This window comes from Calliphora vicina, chromosome 2 (assembly GCF_958450345.1).
Source record: "Calliphora vicina chromosome 2, idCalVici1.1, whole genome shotgun sequence".
In the NCBI taxonomy this organism is placed as follows: domain Eukaryota; kingdom Metazoa; phylum Arthropoda; class Insecta; order Diptera; family Calliphoridae; genus Calliphora; species Calliphora vicina.
In genome coordinates this window covers 52,290,794-52,312,437 of record NC_088781.1, presented here as the reverse complement: position 1 = coordinate 52,312,437, position 21,644 = coordinate 52,290,794, and the positions used below count along the sequence as shown (strand labels likewise).

General features: G+C 29.0%; 1 protein-coding gene and 1 long non-coding RNA gene across 2 annotated transcripts; both read left to right on the top strand.

The window, feature by feature from the left end:
• The first annotated feature begins 4,176 nt into the window (after positions 1-4,176).
• Positions 4,177-4,722, top strand: LOC135950027 (uncharacterized). Its single transcript, XR_010575929.1, has 2 exons — positions 4,177-4,248; positions 4,310-4,722. It is a non-coding gene; the product is annotated as an uncharacterized LOC135950027 (long non-coding RNA).
• Positions 4,723-13,658: 8,936 nt separating this feature from the next.
• On the top strand, positions 13,659-14,331 carry LOC135951101 (uncharacterized). The gene has a single exon (XM_065500683.1). It carries the CDS (start codon positions 13,751-13,753, stop codon positions 14,078-14,080), a length of 330 nt encoding a protein of 109 aa, XP_065356755.1. The 5' UTR covers positions 13,659-13,750; the 3' UTR covers positions 14,081-14,331.
• Positions 14,332-21,644: the final 7,313 nt, after the last annotated feature.

The window sequence follows — 21,644 nt, the reverse complement described above, 5'->3', positions numbered from 1 at the left end:
AGATAGGGTTTCAAATGTATACATAATAATTTTAACATTTACATTTATATTTTTGGTAGTCCGCGCATTTCTGTACTAAATATTAATATTGATAGCTGCTATAGCTCTCCCTATATATAATTTTTCATCACATCTATGGGAGGTGCCACGCCCACTATTGTTATTTTGCCCATTTTTGGCCTAAATAAGTAGTTCATACAAAATTTGAACGCTTTACATATTACAATTATACAGATAGATATGAATTTTAGTATTTAGATTGTTTGGGAGGGGACACGCCCACTATTTTAGTACGCCCATTCTTGTCCAAAATATTAATATTGATGGTAGAATAACCGTAGAAAATGTATGGATTCTATCTCTTATTGTATCCCATATATTAAATTTGAGGACTATAGGTATTAGTTTCCTAAATATTTGTTTTTTTAAATTAACTTTGTATGGGAGGTACCACGCCCACTTAAAATTTCAAAACAAAAAGTATCCTATTATTCCTTCCAGATATAGAAAAACATACAGTCAAAATTTCAAGCAAATCTGGTTAGCCGTTTAGCCGTCTATAGACTTCAAACTCCTCCTATTGTTCCTTCCAGATATAGAAAAACATACAGTCAAAATTTAGACTAGCTGATCCGGCAAACGTTGTTCTGCCATACAAATTATTTCTAGTGAATATTTTGGTTGTTAAATAAAAAATAGCGAATGTATTCTAAGTGAAGTTGGCATTATAGGTATTTTTGATGCCAAATGAAGAGAAATACAAACAAAATTTTTTGTAGAAATATATTTAAAAAAATGGGTGGATAGGGACATCCTAATGTCCTAGCGGTATGATATATAATATTCTCGTACCTACCAAAAATATATACAAAATTGCATAAAAATAGTTAAATATTGATATTTGGATATTGCTCATACAAAATACTAAAATCTCGGCTAAAAACGGGTGGGTGAGGGTCGGTTGATGAAAATTTGGGGTTATAGGTATTTTTTAATGCCAAATAAATAAAATCCGAAAAAAAAAGCTTTTGGCCAAAAAATGGTAAAAATAAATTCTGGATAAGGTCACCCTATTGACCTAGCGGTATGAAATATACTTTACGACCTATTCTCATACCTACCAAACATACATACAAAATTTCATAAAAATCGGTTGAGCCGTTTCGGAGGAGTTCAAACACTAACATTGTGACACGAGATTTTTATATATTAGATATAAACACACATTCGCTTTTATATATATAGATAGATAATAATGCATCCACAACAAAGGTGAAGGGTATATAAGATTCGTCATAGCCGAATATAGCACTCTTACTTGTTATACCCTTCACCTTCGTGAGAAGGGTATATATAAGTTTGTCATTCCGTTTGTAATTGCTACATTTTTCCTTTCCGACCCTATGAAGTATATATATTCTGGATCCTTATAGATAGCGGAGTCGATTAAGCCATGTCCGTCTGTCTGTCTGTTGAAATCAATTTTCTGAAGACCCCAGATATCTTCGGGATCCAAATCTTCAATAATTCTATCAGACATGCTTCTAAAACATGCTATTTAAAATCAGCAAAATCGGTCCACAAATGGCTGAGATATGATGAAAAAACCAAGATCTAATCTAACAACCTCGATTTTTGACCTATATCTGGATTACTAAGACATTAATATAGACAATATGGATATCTAATGGTAGATATTTCAAAGACATTTGCAACGACGTATATAAGACCATAGTAAGATGGACCTACAATGGGCCCGAATTTTTTTTTCACCAAAAAAAATTTAAAAAACAAAAAAAAAATTTAAATTTAAAATTTAAAAAATTAAATTTTTTTTACCTAAAAATATTTAAAATTTTGAAGTATAATTTGGTGAAGGGTATATAAGATTCGGCACAGCCGAATATAGCACTCTTACTTGTTTCTGCTTCAATTTGTTATTATAACTCCGAAACTACTGAACTGATTAAAACACAATACATAAACAGATTGAATTTTATGTAAATTATAAACTTCAATAATATCGGCCTAACCCTAAATTATGTGGAGAAACATCTAAAAAAAATTCTCAATTTTAGAAAGAAAAAAAATTTAAAAAAATATCTATCCATAGAATTAAAAAATTTTACCATTTTTGTACTTAGGTAACCATAATCCATCAAATCTATTTAGTGATTAATAAAGCCTTTTTTTGCTGTTGACTGTGTTATCAGTAAAAAGTGACAATTTTATTGAAAAAATAAATTTTATTAAAAAAGTATGTACCTAAAAAGGATACCATTTTTCCCCCTTGAAAATTCGAATTTCAAAAAAGTACCAACAAAATTTCAACTCACTATTGTTCCCGATGCGATGAATTAACTATTTTATTTCTATGATTGTTGATTTAGGAGATTTAAAGGTTAACAAAGGGTTCTGCTGCTACTATTTTTACCACCTAGAATATCGAATTTCCAAAAAGTACCAGACACCTGTCGGCTCTTTTTCTTTATTAAAGACACATTTAAAATGTTATTTCTATGTTTATTTATTTTGGACATATAGATGTACAGTTTTAGCCGTTTTATCCTCCTTACTGGATCTAGCTGATGTAGAAGAACATATTACCCGAATTTCTGGCTTTAGCCGTTTGGACGTTGACTCAGTTAATAGGTGAGTCTGGCCTTGTATTTTTATAGATATAAATAGAAAAAGCTTCTTCAAAATCCATATTTAATTTATGAAATTGGACGAACCACATAACTAATTTGCAAGCGTTTAATAATTTTGCATTTCTGAGGTGCCCTACTTTGAGATTATTTCGGGTCGTTTGTGAAAACTTTATTTAGCCAGTTTATTTATACAACTAACAGATTTTTTTACAGAAAATTTCAATTCTGCCCCACAGTCCATTGTTCTATTTTATCAATTAACTTTATTAATTGCTCTTGATTGTGATCTATGATTTAATCTAATTTTAAACTGATCAATAACTGGTACCCTATACAAGAAAGCAATCACTTTGGTTTCTAAATAGGTACAATACAGAAAAACTTACAGATTTTTTTACATTTATTTAGCAATGACGTATATTTTAGGTATTTGCAGAAGTACAATTACATACAAATTTAGCTATAAATTAAAACAAGTAAGAAAGTATGGTCGGTCAAGCCCGACCATATAATACCCTACACTAAGTAAAAGAGCAAAAAAAAATATTCTTTTAAAATTTCAATAATTTATATTTTTGAGTGATTTTCGGAAGTGGGGTTATATGGGGGCTATGACCAATTATGGACCGATCACCATGAAATTAGGTCGTGTGATTTATGTCTATATTAAAGTTAACTGTGTTGAATTTTGTGTGTTTACCAACATTTTTAAGCGATTTATGCACGTTAAAGTGATTTTCTGAAGCGGGTCTATATGGGAGCTATGACTAATTATGAACCGATCGTAACAAAATTTGGTGACATGAATTTTGTGAATATAAAACTTATTTGGAGGGGAATTTGTGGAGATACATATATAAATTAAACATTTCTGACCGATAAAGTCCAATTTCGGGAGGACATTTGTATGGGAGCTAGGTGAAATAGTGGACCGATTTCAGCCAGTTTCAATAGGCTTGGTCCTTGAGCCGAAAAAATAATATGTACCAAATTTGATCGAAACATCTTCAAAATTGCGACCTGTACTCTGCGCACAAGGTTTACATGGACATCCAGCCAGCCAGACGGACGGACGGACATCGCTTAATCGACTCAGAAAGTGATTCTAAGTCGATCGGTATACTTTAAGGTGGGTGTTAGACAAATATTTCTGGGCTATTCCCCACTATTGGGCTATTCCCCACTATGGTGGTGTAGGGTTTAATGAGACGTATATTGATCATTCCGTTTGTAACATATATTCTGTGTTGAGCATCTGTAGTAGAGAATCAAATTATCTACCTTGTCCAGCTAAGAATATCTTATACTTTTTGTTAGCTTTACTTGTGTTTTTTTTATAAACTTCTCTGACAAACATAATGACAACAAACTGCAAAAAATAAAAACAATAATGATTCATTTTTTTTTATTTCATTAGGACATTTGTGATCATAAAAAAAAATGCTAACCACAACATTTTGCTGCGTTAACGATATCAATGAGAAATATTTTTTTTTTTACAATTTCAAACAGTATTTAATAAGACGTGCACAAGTCAACATTGTTGCAACACTTTTCAAAAAATAACATTAATTTATCGAAAAATGTCTTCCGACGGGTAACAGAATTGAAAAGTTGCTTTAACATAATTTAATTTTGTATTTTTTTTTTTGTTCAAGTGTTTCTCAACAATATCTATTGTTTGATGACCATAAGCCTGAAGCTGCTCAGTATTTTTTAAAAGACTCTGTGACAGTTGATCATGTTCCCAGTTGCGAATTAAGCGCAACCACTCAAAGAGAAATCTTTTCGTCATTTGATATATTTTTATTGGTGGCTACAAATATGTTTGTAATTTTATTTATAATTTGTATTTTTGTTTGGTTTATTTAGCCACTTGTGTATTAAAAATAATCTGTGATTTTTTTTTTTTGCATTTTATAAAAGAATCTTATAAAAATGAAATAGTTTGTGAAATATCTACAATAAAATAAAATTTAATCTCGATGTAATGTTTGTGCTCAAAGAAATTCTTTTACCTTATAACAATTAAAGAGTTTGTGAAATAAAATTTAAGGTTTTTTATAAATAAGATGTTCAGATTGTTTTGTTTTAATCATAATCAAGATCACTTACTGTCGCGATTTATCAAACGTTTTACTTTCAAATGAAACCTATTAAAATGGATTACTTTTGTGTTCCCCGTATAGCTCGTAATACATTTGTTCATTTACTGGCAAAATGTGTACCGGAATTAATGCCATATTTCAATGTTCTTTAATGTTACAGTATTACGCAGTATGTGGTAGATTTATTTCCAAAATATCAGGATTATGCCCCACATTAATTAATTGTGTTTGTGTTCTTGTATTAAAATATTAATTTTCTCTATTAAGTCTAGAGGAAGTTCGGGCAAATCCCTTTTTTTAAGTTGACTTCTCTCTTTCCTCTCACTTAAAGACCAAACTGAGTGATCACAATGAGTTGTAACAATTTTCATTCAGTTGTTTGTTTTATTTTAAACAACAATTTATATTTGCTTTGGAAGTAGTGAATGTATTGACCGAATGATATTAAATAAATATTGTTGGCAAAGCACACACACTAATCATTTGAGAAAAAGAGCACAGTGTGTCGGATAAGATAAAAAGTTTCAAATGTTAATGACATTTGATTTGTGATTTTAACAAGTAATTGTGAAAATATTTAAGATCAGATTACAAATCCAATCATGAGGAATTTAAAAATAATGACAATTGTTTGCAGAAAGGTTTACAAGACATTTAATGGTATTAAAACATGGGTTATGTTGGCTTTGAGGGCCGCTGCACAGTGGGGGATCTGAAAAAAAGTGTAACTTCTAAACGAATTGCCCGATTTTAATAAAATTTCCCGTGGCTATAGAGGAGGTGTTGATAAGTTTAAGTTTTGAATTTGGGCTTATAACACCAAGGGGGGGGGGGGGGCGAGCCACAATGCCCCAAAGTGGGGCACCTCGGGTATATCAAAAATTAAAAATGATGCCAAATTTTTGTTTGCTTGGGATCCGATTTGAAAGATTTTTATATATATGGAATCTACTAGACGAGATCTCTCTTATAGTTTATGAGTTATTCGCATTTGAAAAGTAAAATTTTATTTTATTTACCTACTTTGGTCTGGATTTTGAAAGATTTTTATATATATGGAATCTACTAGACGAGATCTCTCTTATAGTTTATGAGTTATTCGCATTTGAAAAGTAAAATTTTATTTTATTTACCTACTTTGGTCTGGATTTTTGCTAATAACGGATTCTTTCCCGATTTTCTTGAAATATAATTTTTTTAATTAACTAGACATGTGTTAATAATAGTAAGAAAGAATTGTTTAAAAATCTTTACTGAGGCAAAACTTAAAATAAATAAAAAAGTTGTTTTTTCAACTTCGAAAAAAGTACTTACATTAATTTTAAGTTATACAGAAAATAAGAAAAAGAGAAATAGTTTGTTTATATTTTTCTGAAAGACAACATTTCGGGAAATATTATGAAAGCAAAATAATATCAAAATTCTTATTATTAAGTGGTCCAGAGCCTTCCGAAGTAGACCTATTTTTTTATATAAATTTCAACTTTAGACAACATTTTCTCAAATCGCATAGCTGTTTTCAAAAAATTAAGACCTGTTTTGTATGTCCCAATATGTTCTTCAATATTGTGCAAAGAGATTTCATAGCCCCGAGCTTGGTGCCTTTAATAAATCAAAAAATCTAAAAAATCCCAATTTTGGGATTTTTGGAAAGTTTTTTGGGAATTATGGGATTGTCATTAACAATTCACAAATATCTTTTTCACTTTTGGATTCGGATCGAAAGTTTCTATATAAGTGTAAAATTTCATTAAAAACGATTTATAAACAAAACTTTTATTGCATTTTAAAAATTAAAATTTTCAAAAAAAAAATCAGCTATAATATTTTATTCCCATATTTTTGAAAAAAGTCTTCTATAATTTTTTTAATTCTTAAAAATTTTCTACATTTTTGAAAAGAGGACATAATTTCCTACACGCTGATATATAATATGTATATCTTTTCTTTTCCCGTAGTCTAATTAATGGGAAACTTTATTAAAATCGGGCAATTCGTTTAGAAGTTACAGATTTATTTCCATTTTTTTCAGATAAACCTGCGACTTAAGAGAACCCCACAAGTAAAAGTAAAACTGTACCAAATCACACCTGTCAACCTCCACGTGTGATGACCATGCCCTCAAATCGTGTCCAACGATTTCAAATATGCTACAATCAGATTTTTCGTTTAGAGATATAGACCAAAGTTGACTGATTTTCAGTGTTCAAAAAAACAGACCATTTTTAGGTAATATGGTCAGTAGAGTGCCGGGTGGAATATTGTGACACTATGCCTAAAAGATAAGTGCTGAAAATTTAAGCCAAATCGGTCAACGATTTCTGGACGCGCATCGAGTTCAAAGTTCAGATATATGCAAATTTTTACTATTTATATGAAATAAATAGGTGAAACTCGTTAACTTTCTGCATTGTTTTCTACAAATATGTAGATTTATTTATATTAATGAATATTACATTAAACAATTTTTTTTGGAAATTAACCAAAATGACCCAAAAACTGTATTATCGCCAAAATTCGGAAAAAATGCAAATTTTTCAGTTTTTGTAAAAATTTTGCTACTAAATAAATACTTTTGCAATTTAATGCAAAATAATCGAAATGTATAAGTAATTATCGTTGTAATGAGATATAAATTATAAAATTTGGTTAAAAAATTTTAAAGTTATTACAAATTCCCCAGACAATTAACGTGTCTCAGGCCACTTGAACAAGAAATTTAGGAAAGAAAAATTAAAATAAAAGTTAATTTTTATTTAAAATATATCCGTATTTACTTGTGTTTGAGTTTTTGTCTTCGTAAGAAACCGTTAAACTATTCGCAGGTATGGCCAAAAAAAAAAATATTTTTTTAACGGCCGTTTCGAATCTCCATTTTTAAATTTTTAAAAATTTTCTTAAACAAATTTTCGAATTTTTTATTCATCACATTGGGATTTATTGAGATCATAATAGGAAATAAAAATATGAAAATTATGTCAATACCACTTACAGTTTTTCCGTACCTGCGATTTAAATTTTGCGTTTTTCAAGAAAAACTAATTTGTTGTCCATATTTTGGTCAATGAGCTAAATTTCCTTACTGTTATAAATGTTAAGTAAACCCTATTCCGAATATTATAGTTCTGGTAATTTTAAATATGATCTGAAAGTTTTACTAAAAACGGACAACTTTAACCCTTAAATGGAGAAGGTCAAATGTAAAATTTTGCAATTTTGGAATTTCTAAATGAAAGTTTTCGAAATGTAATATATTTTTGGGCCGATTTTAATGAAACTTGAGAAAAAATATAACATAGAGTTTAAAACAGCACAAAAATGGAAATTAACCCTTAGCAGCATTTGTTAAAAAATTAAAATTTTGTGAAAATTCACTTAATTGTGAATAAATTCGGAAACAATAAAACTATTTTTATGATTTTTATGGTTTGCGATAAAGCAATAAATCTGAACAATTTCTGCCGTTTTCGATTCTTCATTACTGTTCAATTACTTGTGATTTTGTGCACGCACAGCCCCGGTATGAAAAAGTGCAATATTTTTGAAGGGCGGAGTTTTAAAGTGGCATATTTTTGAATCTAATTGAGATATTGACTTGAATTCCGCAATTCCTAAAAATAGGAACAAAAATCCCAAAAATGGTATTTTTTACAATTTTGCCTATAGGGTCCACATTTCCTTCGGGGCTGGGAAAATACTTTAAGGATAAATAGGGAACACATCAGGGTTTCCGTTTTCTAATCCCTGCTTTGAGATTTTAGAAAATGCGGCCCAAAATTGAAATTTTGATAAAAAATAGGTCAATTTCTAAATGGCGTAGGGCCGACATGATCCAAAAATAGGACATGTTTTTTATACCAAAATGTTCACCGTAAAGAAACTTCATAGAAAAATATAAAATTGTTATACGTTCTTAAAGAAAGTTGTTTTTTAATAAAAAAACAGTTAAGTCACCTTTTTGTCCAAAAAACAGCAAAAATATACTATTTTTTGAATTTTTAAATTGAAAATCGGTTATTTTGGATTTGTAATCGATATTGCCCTGAAATTTTTTACTGGTGATTTAGTTGTCTAACTAACAAAACAAATTTCGAGTCCATTCGGTCCAAAAGTGCGCCCTATATTTTTAAAAAAGCTGACCAAGGTATGGCAAAATTTTAAAATTTCAATTTTGAAATGGCTATAACTAGAAAATTATAAGCGATAAATAGCACACGCAAGAGATAAATAGCCCACAAACAACCATGTTTTTTCAAAACCCAGCCGAGCGCTTTCCAAAAATATAAAATTCTTTGAAATCGGATGTGAAACAAAAAAATGGCACTGCCCACTGTGCGTGTGTGGCCAGCTTTAAAGAGATATTTAGGTTTATTGATTTATTTTTTTTTTAATTTTGCTCGATCTTTTTATGGTTTTTTAGATGTGGCGGGCCAACGGAGGGTCGGTTTATTGGCGATAAAATTCTAAATAAAACAAGTAAGAGTACTATATTCGGCCGTGCCGAATCTTAAAAATCCTCCACCTAAATATGATGGCATAAAATCTGAAATAATAGAACAATTGTTAGAAAGACTAGTTTACGCAGAAGATATTTTATTTCAAATGTACAAAAAATTGTATCTAATTCAGCAATTTATAACTGAAATTCCTATTAGAACATATGAAATTTAACAATTTATATACTTAATAATTAGTTAATACGTTTGGATCAATATTTTTCTCTGTTAACCTCAAGTGAAGAAACAGAGTATAAAAAAGGGTATACAAATATATTTAGACAAATTTCAAAATATTTGGTTGTGGGACTTATGCGGGAGCTATGACCTATTATGATTCGGTTGTCATAAAATATTTTTGCGTGATTTTTATGTATTTATATGAGAGCTGTGGCCAATTATGGACCAATATTCACAAAATTCAGTAGTATGATTTTAGAAATTACTGATCTGTGTACTATTTTGGTTCAATATATGGATGCTATGACCTATTATGGTCCAAAGTATTTAAGGGCTATTTTTGTAGAATTTCATATAAACAACGCTATTAACAAGAGTGGACCTTATATGGGAGCTATGCCGAATTATGGACCAATATTTAAAAAATCTTGTAGTACTATTCATGCATACAAATTACTGATCGGTGTAAAATTTTGGTTCAGTATAGATTTTTTTGGATATTTGTGCAGGTTAATGTGTTTTCCTGAAGTGGTTCTTATATGGAGGCTATGACCAATTATGGGCCTATCATCATAAAATTTGATACATCGATTTTTGTATATATTGAATACATTTGTTTGAATTTAAACCTGATAACTATATTTGTAAGAAATTTATGAGGATTTTAGTGATTTTCGGGAGTGGACCTTATATGGGAGCTATGGTTAAATATGGACCGACATTCACAAAATCCAGAAGTATGATTACTGGATACAAATTACTGATCTGTGCGTAATTTCATTTTGATATCGATATGTTTTTAATATTTTTTAAGGTTAATATCTTTTTTCGGAAATGGGCCTTATAGGGGAGCTATGACAAATCATCGGCCAATCTACATAAAATTTGGTACAGTGATATCTATATATATGAGTGTAATTTTTGTCGAATTTTGGCATGATAAATGTATTTATAAAAGATTTATGAGTACTTAACTGATTTTTGGAAGTGGACCTTATATGAGCGCTATGGTCAAATATGGACCGATATTCACAAAATCCAGTAGTATGATTTCTAAATATAAACTACGGATGTGTGTGGAATTTTGTTTTGATATTTTTTAGATATTTATGTAGGTTATTCTGTTTTTCGGAAGTGGTCCTTATATGGGAGCTATAACCAATTATCGGCCGATCTTCATAGAATTAGGTACAACGATTTTGGTATATATTGGAATTATTTATGTCGAATTTCAACTTGATAGCGACATTTATAAGACATTTATGCTTATTTAAGAGATTTTCGGAAGTGTACTTTATATGGGGGCAATGGTCAAATATGGGCGGATTCACGAAAAATTTTGTAATATAATTTTTTTTACCACGAAACTTATTTTTGCTGAATTTTCTATGGATAGTGCTATCCTGTAGGCATTTATAGACCATAGAACCATATTACGGGAAGAAATTTGTATGGGGGCTAGGAGAAATCATGGACCGATTGTTATAATTTTCACCAGAGTTACTCATTTTATCATAAAAGTAACGAGTGCAAAATTTTATAATATTAGCTGCAATATATTTATGAATTTTAATTCATAACTTTGGTTCCACTGTACCGATTTCGCTGAACCATATTTCGGGAAGAAATTTGTATGGGGGCTAGGAGAAATCATGGACCGATTGTTATAATTTTCACCAGAGTTACTCATTTTATCATAAAAGTAACGAGTGCAAAATTTTATAATATTAGCTGCAATATATTTATGAATTTTAATTCATAACTTTGGTTCCACTGTACCGATTTCGCTGATTTTCAATACCACACTGCTTAGGACAATAATAATAATAATTCTTGCAACTCTACTAAGTTTGTTTGAGTATTTTGGACGTGAGCGTGTTTTACACAGACGGACAGACAGACGGACATGGCTCAATCGACTTAGAATTTCATAAGGATCAATAATATATACTTTGTTGCGTCTCAGATGAATATTTCTCAATGTTACACACGGAATGACAAACTTATATATACCCTCATGGTGGAGGGTGTAATAAAAACAACAGTTCTGTCGTCTCTATAAAAAGTAACACGCATCCAAAGTTGGAATGTGGAAAAATTAAAAAAAATTATAATATTGTGATTTTATATGAAGAAACATATAAAATTTGAAATAAGGTAAAATTTTAACAATTAAAGATATAACAAAATTTGACATTAAAATTTTTGACATTTTTTATTTCCAAATACCGAAATTCCTAAAACGGGGAAAATGTGTTCTAAAAACTGTGTTTTTTTTTAGAAAACTGTTTACTGTGACGTTATTTACCGTGTGATACTTTGCAAGTATTTAAGAAACATATAGGTCTATACAAATATGGGGATTTTTCAAGGATCGTTGCCTTTTTAAAATTTTTTATTCAAACCAAAATTTTTTGTTTTAAATTTGCCAAGTTTGGATAGGTCGGGGGGTGTTATGTCTGCTTAAGTGTGCCAAATTTTAATTTACACGCTTTTGCATTAAGTTCTCTTTTGGGATCATATAAAGACTGTAAATAGTTCCGAACAAAATTGTAACTTTGTTTAGGGACTAGATAACTGTTAGCAAGTTTTTTTATTAGAATTTTATCACCAATATAGCTAATTTTTTTGATCTAAAAAACCATAAAAAGATGGAGCAAAATTAAAAAAAATTAAATCAAAAACCTAAATACATACAGTGACGGACATTACAATAGAATCACTACCAATATTTCATTTAAAACCAGGAGCAATCATAAGGATTGGTGTGGGCCAGAAAATATAAAAAAGTGGCAAAATGTGTTGTGGACGGACAAAACTTAATTGGTAGTGATGATAAGACAAAGGTTAGACGTCCAAAAAATGGCAAAAACCAAAAACGTTTAAACATGGTTGGGGAAATATTATTATATGGGGATGCTTTTCTTGGTATTGCGTTGGTCCAATTTATTGGATTAAAGAAAATATGGATAAGCACTTGTATGTAAATATTTTGGACAATGTTATAAAGTCACATGCAATATGGAATATGCCCTTAAAATGGCTCTTCCAGCAAGATAATGACCCAAAGCACACGTCAGGTCTTGCCAAAAAATGGTTTTTATATAACAAAATTCATGTTATGGAATGGCCGTCTCAATAACCAGACTTAAATCCTATGGAAAATAGTAAAAGACAAACTCGGACCTGAAAAATTGAAAACAAGGAAGAACTTTTGCAGAAAATTCAGGAAATATGGTATGCAATTTCCCGATCTACATGCGAAAGTTTGTTAAATTCAATCCCCAAAAGATTTAATGCTGTTATTAGAAATAATTGATATGCAACAAAATATTAAGAAAACAACGAATTCTTATGATGGTTTTTTATTTTTTTACATTTTAAGACTGATTGATTCTATTTGAATGTCGCATATTTTATTTAGTCTTTCAGATTTGACATCGTTTTTAACATAAGAATGTGTTATTTTTTTATTTTATTTTTTTCTATTTATTTATTTTTTACGTTATGAACATTAATATATAATGAACAAATTTTAAATTTTGAAATCAAATTTTGTAGTTTTGCCGCTTTAATCGAATTCATATGTAGTGATTCTATTGTATTGTCCGTCACTGTATATCTTAAACTAATAGAGATAACCTACACATCTAAGCATATATTTTGTAGATCTTCTCAAGTCCTATTTATATTTTAAATTTCAGTTCATTCGGATAGTAATTGGATTTTTGGGGATTTGTTTAAAAAGTTTGAGAACAGAGCTGACCAACTTTGAGAGGCAACCCACTGGCCCACATTAGCACTAGGCAGCTGAACAAACGTAAATCGTAGCAATAATGCCGAAAAGCCTGATTTACTGCATACCAAAATGCAACAAAATTCGGAGCAAAACAAAGGACAATTTATTAATACCAATTTTGGTCCAAATTGGATCTAAACTTAATTAAAGTTTTGTAGTTATTACTATTTGTTTTTATTCAATAATACCACTGTGGTTTATATTGTGTGGAATATGTGGAAGTTGTAGCGCTGGATCTTATCTTATTAGCACCTTTGTTTTTCTTTTATTTTTGTTGTTTTGTTTTATTGATATGATAACAAAGCGATCGATACGTAAATATCGTAATCAAGTGCTGAAGAGAGCTCCAACAAAACAAAACAAAAAAAAAACTGGGTGAGACAGTTTTCAACGAACTGTCAATTTGTAAGGTGAATGAAATCACGTAGTTGAGTAATTGTTCAAAAAAAAAAAATAAAATAAAAAAATAAACATTTCTGTAAATTAAACCAGTGAAATAAAACAAAAAAAATAAACATGGCATCTGACGATTTGGAAAAATCAGCACCCTTAGATGATGTGGATTTTACCAGCGGCTTTGAAACGCAATACGAACAAGAGTATCGTCCTCTTAAGCCGAAAGTCATTGTTCCCCGCAGCCAAGATCCCAAAACCTTGTGGTATCGTGATTTACAAACCATAATAATGGTGTCATTTATTATGGCCATCTTTCTATTCGGCACTGTGCTGTTGACCAAATTGGTCTTCACCTCAAATCCCTTGTATGTGTTCGCCATCACGGCAATTTATGTGATTTTGGCCATTGTAATGATTGTCATCGAAGTGAAGAGTATACATGTGCGTTGAGGAGCTGGAGCAGGAACAGGGGAGAGAAGTGTAAAAAATTTAACCATAATTATTTTAAATTTAATTTGTTGCTGATTTTATATGTGTCTATATTCGTAATGAAACTAAATTTAAGTGTAGTGATTAATTAAGCAAAATAAATTTATAAATAATGTTTATTTTATAAAAATTATTATATATTTGGTTTTAAAAAATATACATAATTCAAATTATTTAATAAACTGTGTCTATTTGTTATTTTACAACTAAAACATTTGTTAACAATTGTGTTTCTAAGAAAAATGTACCACTGGCATGTTTGTTAAGACCCTCCATTCACTATCAAACAGTAAAATATCGTATCAGTTCTATTTATTGCTTTAGAAATTCATCATTTATTAACGTACCAAGTTTCTTGATAAAAATACTTCTCAGTTTTGTAAATTGCACAATATGTTCATGTATTTATAACACGTACGCTGCACAGTGCTTTATTGCTATATAAAAAATACGTAGAGTTAATGACGAAATTTATGCAAGGTGTGAGATTATATTAGAATATTTAAGTTTTGTGATGTCACTAACTAATGCTTTATTAAAAGTATACAGAAATATAGAATTTACTTTTACTAGAGTATTAATTTTCAGCATTATTACGAGAGTTACTACTTGAGCATAAAAAGAAGTTGATGGTTCATGCAATATACAACAGTAATTTGACAACCAATGACTTCTATAACCACTAGGCTATTCAATCGATTAAACGTTAATCGGTTAACCGATTAATTTTGGACGGTTAACTGTTCGAATAATTTAAAATTGCCGATTTTCAAATAACAAATAAACCGATTAATTTGTGTTGATTAACCGAAATTCTTTTTTTTTGCACTTTAACATATTTTTTTTGTATTTATTTTTCCGTTTCAATTCAAATACAAATTTCAAATTAATATTAGATATTTTTTGAACATCCAATAAACATGTGTAGTGAGTATATCAACTGACATATTTAATTTACATGTATTTAAAACGTTTGTATTTACATGTATAGACGAATTGTTTTTTTTTTTAAATGAGTCTTTTATCAGAACTATGGATGCCAAACGGGACTGGGTTTTACAAATCCCGGGATTCGGGATTTACATTTCTAAAATCCCGAATCCCGGGATTTCGGGATTTTTCGGGACTTCAGGATTTTAATTAAATGTCAAAAAACATCAAGTTTAACAATAAAAACTATTTATTTCGTTAATACACTAAGTAGAAATATAACAAAGCAAAAACTAATGGATTGAATTAAAATTAGGGAATTCGAATTATTCGAATTTTCTCTTGTTCGAATAAAACGAATAATTCGAATAAGAGATTTTAACTTGTTCGAATAATTCGATCACACGTTTAAAATTAATCGAATTATTCGAATAATTTAAATTTTTTTAAAAAAGTAAAGAATGAAGTTTTGATGTAGGTTTTTTAATATTTTATTGTTAAAGAAAAACAATAATAACGTTAAGTTAACAATTCAGGTACTGATAACATTCGAAAACAAAGTCCATTATTAAATTTTCAACAGAAATATTCTGATGAGATTAACTCCCCCTTTAGTTTCCGTTTTTGAGCTATGCTTTAAAAAATTTGAGCTAGTTGGACATGATCCTGAATTCAAACACAATATAAACGTATTAAGAACTTTTTTATGTCGTTCATTAATTCGGGTTTTAAATTGAGTATCTAATTCTTTAGTAAATTAATTGTTCACTATTTCTAAATTATTTATAACAAATTGTATTATACATCAAGTTCTATCTATCAACGTGTCCGAATCGTTGCTTAATAATGTGGTCTTGGGGAATTATACAATAAAGGGAATCTGTCCAAAGTTTGATATTATTGTCAGTGAACGTGGCTAATTTGAAGTCAGACAGTGCATGATTGACGCATTTACAAATACGCAAAAATTTTATTACCATGTTAGACAAAGATCTTCAACGATGTTCAAAATCATGTATAAGACAAACTCCATGCTTTTCTTGCAACAAAACGTTAGTTTGCAATATTTGTGTTTATCATTCGATTTATTAAATATTTTGCAACACTTACGTACGCGGTTAATAACAACACTTATATACATATATTTTAAGATCATGGCCTTTGTCTATTTCAATGTTATCATTATAAATGTCATCCTCAATATCACTTTCGACGACCGTTTCAAAATCACATTCTCCATCACATTCAACTCCACTTTAATCTAACTTAAAATTTTGATTATTAATTGCGATTCTTCTAATATTTCGCCAGCTAAATAACAAATATTTTATTCCGTACCTTTTATTTTCATTGGTTCAAGTCCTAAGTTAAAAATTTTGAAATATTTGTTTTTAGAATTGTAACTTCTTGCAGTAATATTTATATATTTATAAAAGGAGCTATCGGAACACTCATCTACAGTAATCGAAAGTCCCTTTGTTATTTGTCGAATTTCAGATATATTACAATTTTTGTGAGTCATTATTACTTACTTAAATTTGAAATTATGAAAAATTTTAAGCAATTTAATAAATTTAAATATATGTGAACATTTATTCGTTTTATTCCATTATTCTACATAAAATTGTTCGAATTATTCGTTATTCGAAAATGGCCATTTTTAAATTGTTCGAATAATTATTCGAAAGAAATTATTCGATTAATCGAACGATCATTAGTCGAATGAATACCCTAATTAAAATATATATAATGTATTGCGGAAACCGGGCTACATTTGTCCCTAGTCCACATACATGGTCCCTTCAGAAAATAACTTTAGCATTCATAATTATCTTATAATAATTAATATAGTGATAAAATTGAATTGAACCAACTCTTGTGTGAACCAGTCCATAATAATATTACCTCTATATCAGAAAATATTTTATTGTCAATAAATAATTTATATATAATGATATTAACATAAATTTCATTCATTCATATATACTGATTCAAGTCCCCATAGAAGACCAAAACTACATATTGTTGGTGGGTACTAAAGATGAATATAACACTCTTACTTGTTTTATATTAGTATTATAAGTATGCTGAAATTTAGCTTTCTTTATGCGGTTTTTAAATTAACGATTTTTTTTTGGGAGTTTAACAGATTTTAAAATTAAAATTTTTTTTTTTAAATTCTAGTGATGAAAATGATATTTACAATATGATGATTATATCATCTAGTGGTGAAAGTAACGTTGAACCAATTCCTAAACTATGCCGACAATTATTCAGTCATTCAGATTGATCATACATATTTAGAGAATTTCCTTAAAAATGTTTTAGCTTATTTTTTGGATCATTTTCCGTTTTTTCTGTTATTAATGAATTAATATTATATTTTTGTTTATTTTTTTTAAAGGGTTTTTGTTTTTACTGTTTAAGTAAATAAAATAAATATATTTTTGTTGATTTTTTTATGCGATTTTGCTTTGGATTTTTAATTAAAATTTGAATTATGCGGTTTTTCAGAATTTTGGAACGAATCATTAGTTTTTATTTATGCGATTTTTTTTGGAACGCTTCTATCGCATAAAACGAGACCTGAGTGTAGTAGATTTATAAAAGAAATTTTTACTTGTCAAATATACGAGAAAACATGAATTTTAATTTTGATGTTTACAAGATTATAGAACGGCGCATATTTTGTATTACTCAGTTCAAAAAACATGGATTTTGAGTTATGACATTGTTGCAGCAAATGAGCGATATGTATACAAAAATGATCTCAAATATCATATTTGATGCATTTGTACACAAAATTCGTGGTTGTATTTTCAATTTAAAATTAAAATAGAAATTATTCGGTTAATCGAATAATTTTAAATTAACCGATTATTAACCGAATAAATCTAAACCCCGATTAATTATTTGCTCGATTAACCGATTAAACCAGAGACCCGATTAATTGAATACCCTAATTACCACAATCAAAAATATGGGAGATATATTGTAACATATCGAGTTATTGGTCGTAGGACTAAAAAGTGTATATATTCAATATTTGGAATTTCTAATGAAAAGATAGCGAAATGTTATATATTTTTGGGCCGATTTTAATGAAACTTGAGGAAAATATACACTGGGGTCTAACATTTACAACAACAGTGCAAAAATGGATTTTAACCTTTAAGAGCACTTGGGGTCAAAATGGCTGTGTTTTTCGTGATTTTAAAAGTTGAGGGTCATTTGGGCCCCAAGTGCTGCTAAGGGTTAATTTCTATTTTTGTGCTGTTATTTTAAATTCTGGACTTTATGTTATATTTTCCTCAAGTTTCATTAAAATCGGACCAAAAATTTATAACATTTCGCTATCTTTTCATTAGAAATTCCAAATATTGAAAAATTTGACATTTGACCTTCACGATTTAAAGGTTAGCGTTTTTCGATTTTAGTGAAACTTTCAGACCATATTTAAAATTACCAGGACTATAATATTATGGATGGGTTTTACTTAAAATTTATAACAGTAAGGAAATTGGGCTCAAATCGCAAAATTTAAATCGCAGGTACGGAACAACTGTGAGAGCTATTGACATAATTTTGTCATATTTTTATTCCCTATTATGATCTCAATAAATACCAATGTGATGATAAAAATTCTGAAATTTGTTTAACAAAATTTTTAAAAACTTAAAAATGGAGATTCGAAACAGCCGTTAAAAAAAGCATTTTTTTTGGCCATACCTGCGAATAGGTTAACGGTAGCCTACGAAGACAAAAACTAATACACAAGTAAATACGGATATATTTTAAATAAAAATTAGCTTTTATTTTAATTTTTCTCGAAATATGTTAATTTTTTTCCTAAATTTATTGTTCAAGTGGCCTGAGACGCGTTAATAGTCTGGCGAATTTGTAATAACTATAACATTTTTGAACCAAATTGTGTCATTTATATCTCATTACAACGATAATTACCTACCTACTCAAAATTAAATAGAAAAAGTCAAGAAATTTTGTTTTTGAGCAAATGAATACTTGATTTAATTATCAAATAATTGAAACCAGTTCAATGGGGGATAAATGTTTGAATTGAAATATAATTTTTTCTGTGCTTCTGGCGCTTCTGTCGAGAAAGCGAAATGTCCAATTGAAAACCCCATTTGTATTGGAGGAGAGCTTCCGAAAAAACTTAGTTTTTCCAAATTCTGAAGATACCGATTTTCATAATATTGTCCACCTAGATTTTGATTTGGAACTGTGTTTTGGAAGTGAATTTGCGTTTTTTTTTTAATTTCTGGAAATACTTACCCCCGTATTCATAAAAAAATCAATTTTAAGGTTTAAAATACAATTTAGTTACAACACATTTTAAGCTTAAAATAGCTTTGTTATAAATTCGTATTCATAATCTGCATTTTAAGTAAACAGTATTTTAATATTTTTTTAAATTCTGTGATGGTAACACTATAACTTTTATGTGCCACTTCAATCATAGTGCAGCAAAACAACGAATATTAATAATAAAGTTCTCGTAATATTTTATTTTTCAGTAAATAAAATCTGAAATTACAGATTTAACTTGTTGTTAAACTTACAGAATCAGCGAATAAAAACCGTTCCTATTTATATATTGCCTAAATGTATTAATGTACATCGAATGACGAATATTCTGTGATTAAATAAACATCACTATTTTATGATTTGTTTTTATTGACGGTCCGTCCTCCACGATGTTTTCACATTTAATTACTACATTCCGTTACAGGTTAATAGTAAATTCCTCATGTATGTAGCTCACTGCTGGAGGAATATCTAACAAAATCATATATTATTATAATGGTAATTATTCCCAGCGGATTTAAAATTACGTTTAGCAATTGCAATATTATCGTCTATTACTCTATACAACAAAATCAAATTTTTTCCAAAATTACAAGGTCCGACCAATAAATTTTGATAGAGGAGACAAATAAAAAAGACACGTGTATCAGAGTTTTGAAAGTTTACATCTGAATTTCATTTGAGGGGGGGTTAAAGTTTCCCAACTCTGGCACATTTTTATTGTTAATCGTCATAAGAAACCATGTGATCGTTACATTTTAGGTATAAAATGTGTTCTGCAAAGTTATGTAAAATATTACGGAGAATATTTTGTAGAATATTTTAACCCTCTGAATCCTCAAGACATGGGTCATTTTTGTCCATCTTTTAAAAAAGTGCAAAAACCACCATTAAAACAGGGATTTAAGGGGTTAAACTGTTCTGCAAAAAAATTACACGTGAAATTTTACTATAAGTCTCTGAATACATCAAAACGGAAAGTTCAACCAGAAAGTCAGAAAAAAGACATAACAAAAGAGAGCATAGGGTTAATTTCGCATTTATTGAGAATTTTATTTAAAAAAAAAAATTTTGCAAATTTATAAACATTTATCTTTAAAATTCTTTTTTTTTAAGATAAAATGTAAAAAGAATACCTTAAAATAGGTTTAAAATAGGGTCGAAGCAATTTTAAAATTCGTTTATTTAAAACAACATTTGAAATAGGTATTTTAAGCTAAAATACGTTTATGAATACAATTTTAAGGAATTTTGCTTAAAAATGCCTTAAAATGCTGTTTAAAATTTTTATGAATGTGACCCTAAATTTATTGAATGATCTGAAAAAAAACACATATTCAGCCATTCACAACGTACCTCAATTTTAGTTGCCTTTCACTTTCTTCCTGACTCAACAAAAACATCATCATTATTATTAATTGTTAAGTGTTTTCCTTTAATAAATTTTAAATATTAAAAAAGAACATGCATAAAATTCTATCTGGGTTAAATGATTTCTACAACATTAAATTGTCTCATTCATGTCAATGACAGTCTTATTTTACTTATCTCTTTTGCTTGTTGTTATTGGAAAATATTTATAAATTCTGCTCAAGTGTTTATTATACAGAGAATGTAGTTATTGTTGTCGTTGCTGTTGTCATTATTTGACAAATGTTTGGTTACTTAACATTTTCTACTTCATTTACTTTTTTGGGGAGATAAGACGAAATTCTCTTTTTTTCCACAGACATGAATGAACGAGATACAAGTGTAGGGAATAAAGAGATCTATTAAATTTATTACAATACGTAATTCATATTAAATTTCCAATGTTTAATAGTTAATTTATTGAGTTATTGTTGCTATTATTGTACGTTATAAATAGAATGTTTGTTTGTTTGTTTGATGCAAACAAAAATTTGTCAAATAAACATACATGGGTGGGTCTTGTTTAGTTATGTTTTTCTATTAATTTTTATTAGAACAATTAATTTCATATCAATTACTTTGTTTACGTTGCGTTTAAAGTGAAATTGATATAAAAATAATGCGAATGATGAGACAGACAGATCGACGAATGGATGGCCAGACAGAAAGTCTGATAAGTAGCAAGTTGAATTTTGCAAACTGCACAGTGGGGCGAAATTGGAGACATTTTAGAAATAAAGGTAACATTTATAACTTGCTGATCCGATTGAGATGAAATTTCATGAAGGCGTAGCAGAGGAGTATTTGAGTTTATGTTTTGTTTCTTATACTAGATACATACATAAATAATCGGTTT

Excerpts from the sequence above, each read along its gene's own strand:
- LOC135951101 (XM_065500683.1), top strand. The coding sequence starts at position 13,751 with ATGGCATCTGACGATTTGGAAAAATCAGCACCCTTAGATGATGTGGAT.